Below are 17,072 nucleotides of genomic sequence, written 5' to 3'. Positions count from 1 at the left end.
CTGTAGCTTTGTAGTATAGTCTGAAGTCAGGTAGTCTGATTCCTCCAACTCCGTTTTTTTCCCTCAAGATTGCTTTGGCTATTCGGGGTCTTTTGTGTCTCCATACAAATTTTAAGATGATTTGTTGTAGTTCCATAAAAAATGCCATTGGTAATTTGATAGGGATTGCATTGAATCTGTAGATTGCTTTGGGTAGTATAGTCATTTTCACAATATTGATTCTTGCAATCCAAGAACATGGTATATCTCTCCATCTGTTGGTATCATCTTTAATTTCTTTCATCAGTGTCTTATAGTTTTCTGCATACAGGTCTTTTGTCTCCCTAGGTAGGTTTATTCCTAGGTATTTTATTCTTTTTGTTGCAATGGTAAATGGGAATGTTTCCATAATTTCTCGTTCAGATTTTTCATTGTTGGTGTATAGGAATGCAACAGATTTCTGTGCATTAATTTTGTATCCTGCAACTTTACCAAATTCATTGATTAGCCCTAGGAGTTTTCTGGTGGCATTTTTAGGATTCTCTATGTATAGTATCATGTCATCTGCAAACAGTGACAGTTTTACTTCTTCTTTTCCAATTTGTATTCCTTTTATTTCTTTTTCTTCTCTGATTGCCATGGCTAGAACTTCCAAAACTATGTTGGATAATAGTGGAGAGAGTGGACATCCTTGTCTCGTTCCTGATCTTAGAGGAAATGCTTTCAGTTTTTCACCATTGAGAATGATGTTTGCGGTGGGTTTGTCATATATGGCCTTTATTATGTTGAGGTAGGTTCCCTCTATGCCCACTTTCTGGAGAGTTTTTATGATAAATGGGTGTTGAATTCTGTCAAAAGCTTTTTCTGCATCTATTGAGATGATCATATGGTTTGTATTCTTCAATATGTTAATATGGTGTATCACATTAATTGATATGCGTATACTGAAGAATCCTTGCATCCCTGAGATAAATCCCACTTGATCATAGTGTATGATCCTTTTAATGTGTTGTTGGGTTTTGTTTGCTAGTATTGTGTTGAGGATTTTTGCGTCTATATTCATCAGTGATATTGGTCTGTAATTTTCTTTTTTTGTAGTATCTTTGTCTGGTTTTGGTATCAGGGTGATGGTGGCCTCATAGAATGAGTTTGGGAGTGTTCCTTCCTCTGCAATATTTTGGAAGAGTTTGAGAAGGATGGGTGTTAGCTCTTCTCTAAATATTTTATAGAATTCACCTGTGAAGCCATCTGGTCCTGGACTTTTGTTTGTTGGAAGATTTTTATCACAGTTTCAATTTCATTACTTGTGATTGCTCTGTTCATATTTTCTGTTTCTTCCTGGTTCAGTCTTGGAAGGTTATACCTTTCTAAGAATTTGTCCACTTCTTCCAGGTTGTCCATTTTATTGGCACAGAGTTGCTTGTAGTAGTCTCTTAGGATGCTTTGTATTTCTGCGGTGTCTGTTGTAACTTCTCCTTTTTCATTTCTAATTTTATTGATTTGAGTCCTCTCCCTCGTTTTCTTGATGAGTCTGGCTAATGGTTTATCAATTTTGTTTATCTTCTCAAAGAACCAGCTTTTAGTTTTATTGACCTTTGCTATTATTTTCTTTGTTTCTATTTCATTTATTTCTGCTCTGATCTTTATGATTTCTTTCCTTCTGCTAACTTTGGGTTGTGTTTGTTCTTCTTCTCTAGTTCCTTTAGGGGTAAGGTTAGATTGTTTACTTGAGATTTTTCTTGTTTCTTGAGGTAGGCTTGTATAGCTATAAACTTCCCTCTTAGAACTGCTTTTTTCTGCATCCCATAGGTTTTGGATCGTCGTGTTTTCATTGTCATTTGTCTCTAGGTATTTTTTGATTTCTTCAGTGATCTCTTGGTTATTTAGTAACGTATTGGTTAGCCTCCATGTGTTTGTGTTATTTACGTTTTTTTCACTGTAATTGATTTCTAATCTCATAGCGTTGTGGTCAGAAAAGATGCTTGATATGATTTCAATTTTCTTAAATTTACGGAGGCTTGATTTGTGACCCAAGATGTGATCTATCCTGGAGAATGTTCCATGCGCACTTGAGAAGAAAGTGTAATCTGCTGTTTTTGGATGGAATGTCCTATAAATATCAATTAAATCTATCTGCTCTATTGTGTCATTTAAAGCTTCTGTTTCCTTATTTATTTTCATTTTGGATGATCTGTCCATTGGTGTTAGTGAGGTGTTAACGTCCCCCACTATTATTGTGTTACTGTCTATTTCCTCTTTTATAGCTTTTAGCAGTTGCCTTATGTATTGAGGTGCTCCTATGTTGGGTGCATATATATTTAGAATTGTTATATCTTCTTCTTGGATTGATCCCTTGATCATTATGTAGTGTCCTTCCTTGTCTCTTGTAACATTCTTTGTTTTAAAGTCTATTTTATCTGATATGAGTTTTGCTACTCCAGCTGTCTTTTGATTTCCATTTGCATGGAATATCTTTTTCCATCCCCTCACTTTCAGTCTGTATGTGTCCCTAGGTGTGAAGTGGGTCTCTTGTAGACAGCATACATATGGGTCTTGTTTTTGTATCCATTCAGCAAGCTTGTGTCTTTTGTTAGGATCATTTAATCCATTCACGTTTAAGGTAATTATCGATATGTATGTTCCTATGACCATTTTCTTAATTGTTTTGGGTTTGTTTTTGTAAGTCCTTTTCTTCTCCTGTGTTTCCCACTTAGAGAAGTTCCTTTAGCATTTGTTGTAGAGCTGGTTTGGTGGTGCTGAATTCTCTTAGTTTTTGCTTGTCTGTAAAGCTTTTGATTTCTCCATGGAATCTGAATGAGATCCTTGCCAGGTAGAGTAATCTTGGTTGTAGGCTCTTCCCTTTCATCACTTTAAGTATATCATGCCACTCCCTTCTGGCTTGTAGAGTTTGTGCTGAGAAATCAGCTGTTAACCTTATGGGAGTTCCCTTGTATGTTTTTTTTCGTTTTACCCTTGCTGCTTTCAATAATTTTTCTTTGTCTTTAATTTTTGCCAATTTGATTACTATGTGTCTCAGCGTGTTTCTCCTTGGGTTTATCCTGTATGGGACTCTCTGCGCTTCCTGGACTTGGGTGGCTATTTCCTTTCCCATTTTAGGGAAGTTTTCGACTATAATCTCTTCAAATATTTCCTCGGGTCCTTTCTCTCTCTCTTCTCCTTCTGGGACCCCTATAATGCGAATGTTGTTGCATTTAATGTTGTCCCAGAAGTCTCTTAGTCTGTCTTCATTTCTTTTCATTCTTTTTTCTTTATTCTGTTCTGCAGCAGTGAATTCCGCCATTCTGTCTTCCAGGTCACTTATCCGTTCTTCTGCCTCAGTTATTCTACTATTGATTCTTCCTAGTGTAGTTTTCATTTCAGTTATTTTATTGTTCATCTCTGTTTGTTCTTTAATTCTTCTAGGTCTTTGTTAAACATTTCTTGCATCTTCTCGATCTTTGCCTCCATTCTTTTTCCGAGGTCCTGGATCATCTTCACTATCATTATTCTGAATTCTTTTTCTGGAAGGTTGCCTATCTCCACTTCATTTAGTTGTTTTTCTGGGGTTTTATGTTGTTTCTTCATCTGGTACATAGCCCTCTGCCTTTTCATCTTGTCTGTCTTTCTGTGAATGTGGTTTTTGTTCCACAGGCTGCAGGATTGTAGTTTTTGCTTCTGCTTTCTGCCCTGTGGTGGATGAGGCTATCTAAGAGGCTTGATGGGAGGGACTGGTGGTGGGTAGAGCTGACTGTTGCTCTGATGGGCAGAGCTCAGTAAAAGTTTAATCCACTTGACTGTTGATGGGTGGGGCTGGGTTCCCTCCCTGTTGGTTGTTTTGCCTGAGGCAACCCAACACTGGAGCCTACCTGGGCTCTTTGTTGGGGCTAATGACAGACTCTGGGAGGGCTCATGCCAAGGAGTACTTCCCAGAACTTCTGCTGCCAGTGTCCTTGTCCCCACCATGAGCCACAGCCCCCCACCCCCGCCTCTGCAGGAGACCCTCCAACACTAGCAGGTGGGACTGGTTCAGTCTCTCCTGGGGTCACTGCTCCTTCCCCTGGGTCCCGATGTGCACACTACTTTGTGTGTGCCCTCCAAGAGTGGAGTCTCTGTTTCCCCCAGTCCTGTCGAAGTCCTGCAATCAATTCCCACTAGGCTTCAAAATCTGATTCTCTAGGAATTCCTCCTCCCGTTGCTGGACCCCCAGGTTGGTAAGCCTGACTTGGGGCTCAGAACCTTCACTCCAGTGGGTGGACTTCTGTGGTATAAGTGTTCTGCAGTCTGTGAGTCACCCACCCACCAGTTATGGGATTTGATTTTACTGTGATTGCACCCCTCCTACCGTCTCATTGTGGCTTCTCCTTTGTCTTTGGATGTGGGGTATCTTTTTTGGTGAGTTCAAGTGTCTTCCTGTCAATGATTGTCCAGCAGCTAGTTCTGATTCTGGTGTCCTCGCAAGAGGGAGTGAGAACACGTCCTTCTACTCTGCCATCTTAGTTCCTCCTCCCATGTTGTATTTTAAATAGTTTTTGGAACTATGTTCCTCCCACCCTCACTCCCTTTGGTCTTTAGACACCTATTGTTTGTGGCTCTTTAATGTAAACATATTAAGGAAGATATATACAATTCTGGAAATTAATTTAAAAGTCTACTTTATAATAAATTATGTGACCTAGGATAAGCTAGTTAAATATTTTTTAAATGTTAATTTCTTCATCTGTAACACTGGGATAATTAACTTGCTCTGCCAAATTCATAGATTATTTCATATTATAGTTTTTTTTTTAGAAAAATTTTTGTGATACTCAAATGTATAGAATTAAAAGTGATAATGTATCCCCATCAATGAGCACCATTCCCCCCAACCTACATTTTTCCATAAAGTGATTACTTTATGGTAATATTTGGTATATATGTGTACATTCATGTGTATATTTATTCACATAAGCCTATATAAATTCTGGGATTTTGTTTTACAAAAATGAGTACACTATATTTACTCTTCTGTCACTTTTATTTCATTGTACATTATATTTTCAAAATCCTTTCATTTCAGCAGATTGAGATTAACTTCATTCTTTATTTAGTGCTGCAGGAGTTTCCCAAATTCTGGGTGACCTGTAATTTACTTAACATATTCCTTCTTAGTGGACATTAGGTTACATTCTATTAGTCTCAATTACAACCAATGAGCATTTTAAATACATATCTGTCCGTATGTGCACATTTTCCATGTCAGATTGCTAGAAATAAAACTGCTTGGTCACATGTGAATTTACATACATAAATTTGTTAGCAGCAAATTACTCTTCCAAAATCTTGTATCAATTTTGATACACACCAATAGTTTGCCCAATCTTTAACCTGCATGAAAACTAGATTTTTTTTTTTCATTTAAGAATTATGTACACAGCAACATTTCCCTGATTTAATTTATAGTTCCTGGATTATAGCTGAAGTCAAACGTCTTTTTTACATAATTATTGAGCATTTCTAACTATTTTTTTCTTAAACTTTCTATTCATAGTCTTTGCTCAATTTTTCTACAGTATTTTGATTTGAAAGACTTCTTCATATATAATTAGTGTGAATCTTTATATATTATAAATATTGCAAATACTTAAATTGTCTCCAGAGAGTAACAAATGTGGAAAGTGCTATATGAATCATTAAAGTAGTTTCCAACTTACTGTGTGTCAGGATCTACTTCTCCCAAAGAAGATTTATCTGCATAGTGTTATTTTGGTACTCTATCTATATCTATATCTACATGTATACCTATTCCTATATGTATATCTATCTCTATATGTATGATCTATATACCTGTCATCTCTCTATATGTTATTCATCTCTATATATCTATGTCTATATCTGTATCATCTATATTACCTCGATATCTCTATCTCTATATATGTATGTACGTTATTGGTTTATATTATTGTGTAAGTAGATATTAATAATGCACAGTATCCTTGAAACTCTCTGATGTTTTTATCACCATAGATTGTTTGCATATGGGCTTGTGTGTGACTATTCTCAAACATTTATTGATGCTTTTAAAGTGTCAGGTACTGTGCTAAGGTTTGAACATACAAGGTGAATACAAATTGGTTTGTGCCTCCAATATTCTGTATTCATGATGTAGATGGTCACAGAAGTACCCAATTACAACGTAATGGGGTTAGGGCTGTAATAGAAATCGGTATGCCATGAAATGAGTTCACCAAGAACAAACTTTGAGGGGGATGCAAGGTAAGGGGTCCTAGGTAAGGGATTCAATGAAGGGTTAACAAAGGGGTTTCTATTGACTTGACCTTTGAAGAATGTGCAGACATCAGATAGGCAGAACAGGAGTTTAGAACATGAAAAAAACAGGATGGAAAAAAGGAAATTTAAGAAATAGACAGTAGAGTTTATAATGAGGCTTGGTGACCAACCAATTTGGCTGTGAGGGAGAGAAGAGAAGAAATTTGAGATTGGGTTCCAAGTTAGAAGTTGGATCAGTTAAATCAACGATGGCAGTAGTCACTGAGATCAAGAATATAGGCAGAGATTAGTGCTGTGGCTGAATTGAGGATGGAAATAAAAGCTTAGTTATGTCCTTTATGAGTCTTAGATATTTCTTATTCATCCAAATAGAAATTCCTAATAAATATCAGTTACTAATTGGAAACTAAGATGAGATATTTAGAGATATTGTGAAAAGGGCCTGGAGATAGATATTTGAGATACAGCAGAAAATGTGTTATAAGTGACTCTTGAAAAATGCTTGGCTCTCTGAGGGTAATGAAGAGCATGAGGTAAAAGAAGGATTATTTTTAAATTTTTATTTTGAATATGAGAGTCTCAACTATTAGCCATGAAGAAATGGCCAGTAAAGAAAGAAGCTGATTATAGATGAGAGAATATAAATAATTTGCAATGCAAAAATTTGGACTTGAACATTAATGGACTGGGTAATCTAGAGCTCAGGAACTTTCTAAAGCAGGAAAAGAACATCCTTCCTTCTGAGACAGAAACAACGTGAATGAGTGTGTATTTGGATGAAAAAAAAATTGACATCAGAAAGGAGCACATTGATTTAGCTGAGGATAGCTAATTTCCAGTTTTTTTGTGCTATTAAATGTAGTATTTCACCTTGCATTTGAGCATCATTTGGTATTTTAATTTCCAAAGTGAATATTATTTGATTATTAGATGTGGGCTCTGCTGTGATATTAAGAAACTAGATATTGCCTGGAAAACCCTGATGGGATAGTGATATCTCTTAGAGATGTATGGACATTATTTTGGATTTGTCCATGAGCAAGTCAATTTACTTGGATTTTAACTTCCTCCTAAAATGAGAATTTTAGACTAGTATCATTCATTAGTTCAACAAATATTTATTCATTGCTTACCTGATGAGGGTCTGTCTTTTCCATTTTAATATTTTCTGATTATTTTCATTACAAAATTGGCATTTTTTTTGCCAATTTCAGAAGGAAACTCATCCAGAGATATACTGGTTAGGAGAGATTGTCTTTATTTCAGTCTACTGATATTCTGGATAGGGAACTAGGATAAGCAAAACAGATTGTGTGTGTGCGTGCGTGCGTGTGTGTGTGTGTGTGTGTGTGTTCGTTTTCATCAAGTCTGGATATAGAGATGTTTGGTCTGCTATAATGCAAGGTGATTTGGAAAAGTTGGATGTCAACTTTTCCTCATTTTTTGGTTTGTAACACATCCATGATAAGATAATTCCATTTTTTAATCACTTTATTTCCAGTATATCATTTATTTGTGTATTGTAAGGTGTAGCCATCAATTCTAATGTAAAAGTATATTTTTAAATACTATTTATGGTTTCATTATGCCAATTCATACACTTCCGTTGTTATCTTGGAATCTATATATATAGTCTTGGAAAGATTATGGAAAAACTTACACTCACCCTCAAGAATACTTTTATAGTTCATGTAATAGGGCAATATTGTTTTCGTTTTTGTTTTTTTTAATGCTGACTCCTAAACTTTGCTGATGTTAATAGCCTGCTAATAAGGGAGCATTTCCCTGGTGGCCAAGAGGGTAGTTTAAAATCAGCTTTAAGGTCCCTTAATGAACCACTGAGCATGTCTTTTAAAAATAGGTTGAATAAAACTTCATTAAATAAATGAATAAAGCAGCTGTTGATGAAGAATAGATTAGACAAGATTCCTTTCCTATTTGACATAACTAACAATATTATCATGTCATAGCCCATGGGTCACCAGGGAATTAACTGGGACAAGGGTCAAACCTGATTAGTAGCTGCCAAATTTAGGCATACTTTTACTTACTGACTCTGAATGTCAGTTTCAGTAAGGGCTTTGCAGGTATCTGCCATGTTTTTCAGGTGAACTGTAGCAGTTATTGCATATAAGATTAAACCATTATAATACTTTTAGGGGTGTTCGCCTTACGGTATGAATGGTCAGTTCCTTTGGAGTAGCTGTCACCAGACTAATTAGAAATAAAAGATAATGTTATATTTTCTTCTGTGATGTGAAAATGGGTATAACTCTGGTAGTTTAGAAAGCCCAGATATGTTTTTATAATTCTACTTAGCCTTTTTTTCAGTGCATTAGGCCTTATGCTGCTGGTTAAAATAATTGATAAAATATTAAATTATTAAAATTCAAAATTCCTTCCCTGTCCAGATCAGGATATAGTCTTTATGTATCCTGAGGCTTGACTCTGTGTGGCAACAATTATTGTCAATTATTCTGTGATCTAATGTGAGATAGGAAGCAGCAGTCCAGTTTAAGATCTGTCTCCATCTCTGCCTTCCCATCTAAATAAATGCTTTACCCTTCCTGCAGTAGCCACACAATAGGAAAGAGAGAGTATCTTAGAGGAGAGGTTTTAAAATATTGGTTTATAAAGGCTACTTCTGAAAACCTTGGGACTCCCAATAAAAAATGAATTTTCTAGCCGCTTCCCTAGACTAATTGAATCAGAAAGTAGGAAGAGGACCAGGCATCTTTCTTTGTGATTCTTACAGTCTATCAGGCACTGGACACACAGATGTGTCCAATTATTCTCCCCTGGGAAAATTAATAGTGGTATATAGTTTAGTGTTAGTGTCATTAAACCTGATTTTCTACACATTTCAGCATGCTCTGGAAGTAATATTCTTGAATGGTCTATGAGCTTTATTTGCTTCATTTAAAGTCAATTCTGATGATAGTAGCTTTCTAGAAGCATGTTACAAAACCCAAAACGTTCATTTTGCAGGGGGGGGGGGCGGTCACAATTTCACCACTCATAGAAATAAATATTAGATTGTAGAACTAGAGGGTACCTCTAGAAAGTATTTCATCAGGCCCGCTGTCTTTAATTTAGTGGAGGTCTAAAGCATTCAGAAGAGATTTCCCTTAAATACTGACAAATAAAGACTCAAGAAGCCCATTCAGTGGCTCATTACAGTGTTTTTATCACTCTAATAGTCAATAAATTCTTCACATCCAACCCAAATCACCTCTGCTTTAACCCAAGCATTTTTCTTCTTGTTCAAACCTCCAAGTTTGTGACTGAAAACAGCCTAACACTAAAACCATTCCACCGAAGTAACATCTGTTTAGTGGACACAATGTATTTCACGGACACAGTTTGTCGAAATTTGGTCAATAAACAGAAATAATCTAGGCAGCATAGAGGTGCAGGTCATTGAATACTAACTGAAATAGAATGAAATAAAAATAAGCATGCTTTAAAATATGCTTAGCAATGTAATTGGGGGCTGCTCAGGTTACTTGTCACGGAAACAGCTTCTGGGTAAGAGAAAGGAACAGTTTTCTGACTGTCTCTTACTTACCTGAAATTTTTGCCTTCAGAATTAGCCAAGCAATATTTCTGTTCCCACTTTAGGTTTTTTTCTTCCCACATTTTCCTACCTGCTTGCACATCAGTTCTGTTTGCTTAATCTCCCTATTAGTGATAGAGGGCTTAACAACACCAATAGGAAATTAAAGGACGAGGACAGTCAGTGTGATTAAATCTCAGACAAAGAATAATTAGTCAGTCAATCAATCAAATGGTGGAAATAACCTAGAGTTTTTCCCATTTTCACTGGGTAGAATAATGGTTTTCAGCTCTAGACTGCATATTGGAAATCACCTGGGGAGCTTATTAAAAGTATCAAATCCTAGAACATGGCAGGTAATTTTGATTTAATAGGAATTAGGTGATTCCCAGGCATTTTTTTTAAAGTACTCTATATCCTGCTATTCCAAATGAGGTCTGTGGGCTAGTAAGCAGTGACATAGCCTGGGAGTTTATTCGAATGGAAAATCTTGGGCCCCGCTGATTATCAACTAAATCAAAATTTTCACTGATGCAAGAATCCTGTTCAATGATCTAATAGAAAGCCTGGTTCAGAGCCACTGGGTAAAGGAAGTGAAGAGAAACAGAAGGCACTGAGGGTGCGAAGATGGAGGAGATGATGAAGGAAGAATGGATGGGGAGGAGGAAAAAAGGGGCAGGGTGTAAAACGAAGGAAGAAAACGCAAAGACTTTGCCTAAATTTACCTCACTTATTTTTTAATGGGCAGAGATCCTTTTGGTTAGTCACCGTGATGTCAGTGCTCTGTTTTGCATCATTTATGAATGTTCATTTTCCTTTTGTAACTCATAAGAAGTAACAGTAAATATTTGATTGGTAAATTGCTAAAGTTCTTCAAATAAAATTAATTTCTTCTAAGGGAGTAACTTTAAGTGTAGTTATTGTTATATTTTAAGGAGTAATTAAGCCCTTGTTTTTATTAGTGAAATGCTGATATAATAAACCTACTTATAAATACTTTAGTTTTTTTGAGATGATAGATACTCTCTCAGCAGCATCCTCTTACTACTACAGAATGCTTGGTTCCTTAAACGTTAAGGAGCCAATATCTATCTGATTCTCATGGATATTTTGAATGAATCCCCATTTCCAATTTCAAATTTACTGACCCTAATATAATAAACATTTTAATTTCCCAGGTTTTATCTTTTATGTTAAACAATCAGAGTTAGTGTTGTACCACTAAAGAACAAGCTAGTTAAAATTCAACCCAAATATTGTAATGTACCCAATGAAGCAATTTAGAAAAGATAATAAATATAGGGGAAAAAAATTCTAATGAAATAATAGTCAAGCAAGGATGGAAATTAATATAACCAAAGCAATTATAAGTTAATGTTCCCATGGAGGCTAAGTGAATTATCTCATTCATTTCAGGACCTGTTTTTTGTTTTGTGTTTCCATCATAATAAAATATGAGTATAGTTTGATGTGTTTAGTTCATATTAAGTAATGCTTATTAATCAGCAAGTGCCATTAAACAGACTGTACAAAGGGAAAGTTTTCTTTCTGGAAACAAAACTCATAACAATGTGAAGAAATATTTCTTAACAGTGTCTCATCATTATTTAGAGATTAAGCTTATTGCTTTGTTCTTTTGCTTACTTATTATCTGTCAAGCAAAGATTTCTAAATATGTTTCATGCTTACTGAACTTTAGGCGTGTGAAAACTATGATAACGAATAGTGCTTTTTAGTGTTAAATGTATCTTACCTTTTGAAAAATATCAATTGTAGACTGCTTTTGAAACAAATCCCAGAATTCCCTTTTAATATCTTAAATCAAAATTTTAAAAAATAATGACTTAGAAGGATGTTTCTTTGCATGTTCCTGAAATGGAATGGCATCTCTAACATCAAAATGTCCTGAGAAAATGTGAGATAGGTGACCACTGTATGGAAGAAATTGCTATTTTGAAAAATTTGTAGTTGACAACACATATGATTGAATAATTTGAATACATGTTTTAAAAGTTGCACAGTGTAATAATTATTATTGAACCTAAGGTTGTACTACGTTAGATTCTTTTTCTAACATATTGTTTTTATATTTAAATAGTGTACTCAATGAGAGAAATTATCTTATGAACATTTAATAAATAATTTATAAAAATAAAATCATGGTTATTTCTTTAAATACTATATACATTAATTTCCTCATTTGGTAGGAAAGACCAAAGTATATAAATAAAGAGAAATTGAAACATTTTGTATAGTTACCTTAAATCACCATAGAGTTAAAAAGAGAAATTAACACTTAGACATATATGTCTAGGATTAAAACATGATGTGATTTATAGGATATGATTGCCGTCTCACTTCATGCTATTTTCCAGCTGAGCAAAGCCTGTCAACTAAAAACAAATTAGTCGACTGTCCCGTGATAACACTGATTTCAAATCTAGTAATTTGATTACTTAACATATGTCTGTCATTTCAATGAGCAACTCTTTTTTTTTTTTTAATTTATTTATTTACGGCTGTGTTGGGTCTTCGTTTCTGTGTGAGGGCTTTCTCTAGTTGTGGCAAGCGGGGGCCACTCTTCATCGCTGTGCACGGGCCTCTCACTATCGCGGCCTCTCTTGTTGCGGAGCACAGGCTCCAGATGCGCAGGCTCAGTAATTATGGCTCACAGGCCCAGTTGCTCCGTGGCATGTGGGATCTTCCCAGACCAGGGCTCGAACCCGTGTCCCCTGCATTGGCCGGCAGACTCTCAACCACTGCACCACCAGGGAAGCCCCTCAATGAGCAACTCTTAATACGTCAAAAGAGCCTTCTTGAATCTGGAAGAGAGGAATTATATTTGATTCTGTTCTTTCCAAAAGTGTCTATTAAAAGTGTTTCCTTGGGCTTCCCTGGTGGCGCAGTGGTTGAGAGTCTGCCTGCCAATGCAGGGGACACGGGTTCGAGCCCTGGTCCGGGAAGATCCCACATGCCGCGGGGCAACTGGGCCCGTGAGCCACAACTACTGAGCCTGCGCGTCTGGAGCTTGTGCTCCGCAACAAGAGAGGCCGCGACAGTGAGAGGCCTGCGCACCGCGATGAAGAGTGGCCCCCGCTCGCCACAACTGGAGAAAGCCCTCGCACAGAAACAAAGACCCAACACAGCCAAAAATAAATAAATAAAAATAAATAAATTTATAAAAAAAAAAAAAAGTGTTTCCTTTATATGGTATTAATTACTAATTAGGACATCTAAATAAATATAACAATTGGTTAAAAGATAGGAACGTTAATATAAGCACATGTATGAATATGAAGAGTTAATGAGTAGATTTAATTCATCTGCTTACTTGCTCAGAAGCAAGTTTGTCAGATTAACTCAGGGTGGAGATGTGTCTGAAAAGGTTTCAGAGCAAAATAGCACCTTAAGTGGATCTTATGAATGAGTATTTGCTAGACAGAGAAGACAGAAAGGGTTTTTTTCTTCATGAAGGAATGCATTGTGAAAAGGCAGTGAAAATCACAATTGAGTACCATGAAAGGAACTGGGGACCACAAGTGGTATTTCTCTGTCTGGATATAAAGATCACAGTGAGAGTAGTGAGAGATGCCAGTAGAAATGGTGGTCAGTTGATAGAGGACTTTTATTCCTTGCTAAGGGTTTACTCCTCTAGTGCAGAGATGGGAAGTAAGCTTCATACTGTGAAACAACACTGATTTATATGCAGTGGCCCATATTTTCAAATCATTACTTTTAGAGTGGCATAGAGGATTGTGATCTGAGAAATCTTTTAGAAGGCTATGTAATAATTTAGAGGTAAATTTCAGAACAAAGTTGGAGTAGAGAGGAGGGACAGTAATGAAAAATATATATTGCTAGTATTTGGAATTTTTATTAGGTATGAGAAGTGAGGGTGAGGGGAAAGGAGAAGTAGAAAACATGTCCCCAAGTTTTAGTTGAGCTACTGGATGGATGGTACTATCATTAATTGAGGTAAGGGAACAAATAAGAGAGATATACTCGATGGTGGAGGTGGGGAAATGATACATTCCATTTTGTACATCTAAATGAGAACTTTTGTAGACACCTAGAAATACATGTTGCATCTCAATAGAGAATTCAGATCTGGATCTGATGTTATCTACCTATAGGTAGTATGCAAAGTAGAGATGAATGATTTCATCCAGTTGTATGAGCCCTTAGCCCAAAGAAAATTGTGAAGACCAGCTCTGAGGAACACTAGAGTGGCAGTGAAGGAAGCTTTGAAGAACTCAAAGAGGTGGGAAGAAACAAGGCTGAAGTTGAAATACAGAAGCAAAGAAATGACGTGCTACACATATGCTGTAAAATTCATTTTTCTAAATACTTTTAAAATATATCCTTGGAATAAGTGTGATGAGCAGAAATGTGTCCCTCAATACTATAATTTTGATGTCCAATGTATACCTTGACATACTGCTGTCAGCTTGGATTGAAGGATGTTATGAGAAAAAACTAATAGAAGTTTTTGTTGTGTTTACTATGAATATATCTCCCTCCCTCCCTCTCTTCCTTTCCTCCTTCCTTCTTTCCCTCCTCCATCCTTTCCTTCCTTCTGGGGTGTTGCTCTGTTCCTTACACAAGTCCCTCCTTTTTCAGAAATCTTAGTAGAAATTTCACTTACATCTCAGGAATAGAAACAGTTGTCCTACTACAGATCCATTATCTATCTCTCTTTATCTATCTATCTATCTATCTATCTGCCTGCCTACCTACCTATTTATTTGTCAGTCACATATCCATTTTATCACTTATCATCGATGTATCTGATAGGAATGATATAATGTGAATCATGTAAAAGTTTCTGTTCCCCTTTCTGCATTGACTACCAAAAATCTTGCACTCATTCCTGGGGACACCCCCCGCCGCAGGCCCTCACTGTGCACACTGTAAGTTGACTTTGCTGCTGACTCCATCCTTCACAACCTGCCAAAATGTTGCATTCAGTTGTTCTAAATTTGATTCTTTCTTGCTAAGTTGTGTGATTTTTGTAAAGCCTATAAGTATTTACTGGAACAAAAAAGAATATAGAAAACAAATTCATGTATTAATTTTGAAGGGTTTTATGCAGTAATTTTGATCAATTGCAGACTTTGTTCAGTAAATGTTTGCTGAGCTGAGTCAATGACAGTTGAGTACATTGTTTCTCCAGGGCTCAGCTTTTCTCAGCTACTCCAAATCCCCTTAGAAGTTTCTCTTGGTGGCTGACTTTGATGAGGACCTATCTCTGTCTTCTGCAGTGACAAGGACTGTCTGTGCAGAACAGTGTGATGGCAGATGCTACGGACCCTACGTTAGTGACTGCTGTCACCGAGAATGTGCTGGAGGTTGCTCAGGACCTAAGGACACCGACTGCTTTGTAAGTCTGGCAGCCCTCCCTTTCACTCTCTGGTCCTCCCTTCCACTCTCTGGTCCTCCCTTCCATCCTTGTTTGACTCAAGCACATTGAGTCTTTAATATCTTATTAAGATAAGATCAAATTTTGCCATTTTAGGGTTAAGAAAGATGCTCTGACTTCCTAGAAGTCATTCCGTCACTGGGTGGCTATTAACTAACTAGGATTGTTCTGTTCTACTAAATGAATTATGTCTTTCTGACTACAATTTATATTATGAGTGAGATTTATTGGACAACATGAAGGAGAACATATTGAGATATCTTGTAAAAAGCTAACAGCATCCTTCCAGAATTTACGGTGATTACCTATGTGTGTTGTTGCATCGTTGAGTCGAGTCCTCTGAGTGGGGGCACTTGCATTTTATTTCTCAAATATAAATTTCAAGATTAAAGCACATAAATTTATGAATTTAACTATTTTACAGTTTATATTGTATACAAGCTAATATTATTCAAGATTTATAAGATTTACAAATGCACGTTTAAAGCGATTTATATGCTAATCTGTGTGATTTTTATTTTAGAAGAGGACACTTTTATGTCCTCAAAATTAACATTTATAGCTTGTAGGGGCCAGTTTTTAATTACGTTTTGATATCCCTGATAAAGGTCTTTCTATTCTTTTGAATACATGCAGGCAATTCTGTGGGCTATAGTTAATGAAATTTCATACACACAGAGCATTAGTTTCATTTTAAGCTAAAAATCATAAAATAATAAAGTATTTTTGTTGCTAAAAATGCACACAGGAATTTATTTTGTTTTTTTTCCCCTCTCAAATATCCAGAGAATACACAGATATATTTAGAACTGAGTCTTTTTTTCAATTTGGCACTTAATTCTGGAAATAAGCAAATTATAGATTATAGCTCTTATGATGTAGATACATAGTAATTTCTTACTTTTCTTAATGTCACAAGAAACTTAATTTGTCTATCCTAATTTTATAGTGAAACAAAAGTGTGTATTGCAGAAATGAGTAGGGAGGAAGAAGGAAAGAGAAGAAAAATGTTAAAAATATACAGAAGATGCTCAGCAGATCTTGAACTGAGACCCTTTCCCTTGCCTATCACCAGACATGGGATTGAAGCTTGATCTGGAAGATGCTGAACAAGTGTTTGTTAGCAATTTCAAAACAGTAGCAACAATAAACACCAACAATTGACATTAACTTTCACTTGGAAGCTCCACTGCATTTTTTTCATGGTTCCATTATCGCAATAAGCGGAGTGCTGAGTGAGCTTCAGAATTCTCATTTCATTACTTTTATGGAATGGTCCAGTGATTCCACTTTGGCATTTAGTACAGAATGTTCAAGAATGCCAGACCAAGACCTTGGTGTAAGTTATGTTGTATTGTATGCTGTCCGGAAGGTAAACTTGTTTAATTTCTCTGGCTTGTGTCCCTTTGTTGCCAAGCAATCTGTGCACAACACTGTATAAAATATATTAGTAAAGCAATTATAAGGACACATGAAGTTTTATACCCATAAATTAAAACTTACTGAGTTTCCTAGATTGGTTTTTAATAGATTCTTCCCGGTGAGTGTCATCTTCGTGAATAATGTATTATCAGTGAGTCTCGTTCTGATTATGCATCTCGTAGACCATCATCAGGGAATTGTCATGTTTGCGATAAAGTGCTTGCTAAAACAACGATTAAGAAAATGTTTTGAGGAAACAGAATAAATTAGTGCTTATTAATATCCATACATAAAATCTATGCTGATATGTAAAATATAGCTTGAGTTCACATTAGCTTGCCTTCCAAGGCCTAAATTATTCCTATGAATGTCTAAATTGTTAAATTAAGATAATTAGTTCATCCCCTATTTTGCTAATCCCATGTTTTT

The 17,072-nt window shown here is 36.0% G+C and overlaps 1 protein-coding gene across 2 annotated transcripts in view; it reads left to right on the top strand.

Moving 5' to 3' along the window:
• Positions 1-17,072, top strand: part of ERBB4 (erb-b2 receptor tyrosine kinase 4) — a 1,117,451-nt gene that overhangs the window by 786,912 nt on the left and 313,467 nt on the right. For both annotated transcript variants that reach the window (XM_061187123.1, XM_061187117.1), the window contains exon 6: positions 15,064-15,182. In XM_061187123.1, the coding sequence (XP_061043106.1) occupies positions 15,064-15,182 (119 nt within the window). The remainder of the gene's footprint in view (positions 1-15,063; positions 15,183-17,072) is intronic.

Source organism: Eubalaena glacialis, chromosome 1 (assembly GCF_028564815.1).
Source record: "Eubalaena glacialis isolate mEubGla1 chromosome 1, mEubGla1.1.hap2.+ XY, whole genome shotgun sequence".
Taxonomy (NCBI): Eukaryota; Metazoa; Chordata; class Mammalia; order Artiodactyla; family Balaenidae; genus Eubalaena; species Eubalaena glacialis.
This window is presented reverse-complemented; position numbering and strand designations above follow the sequence as displayed.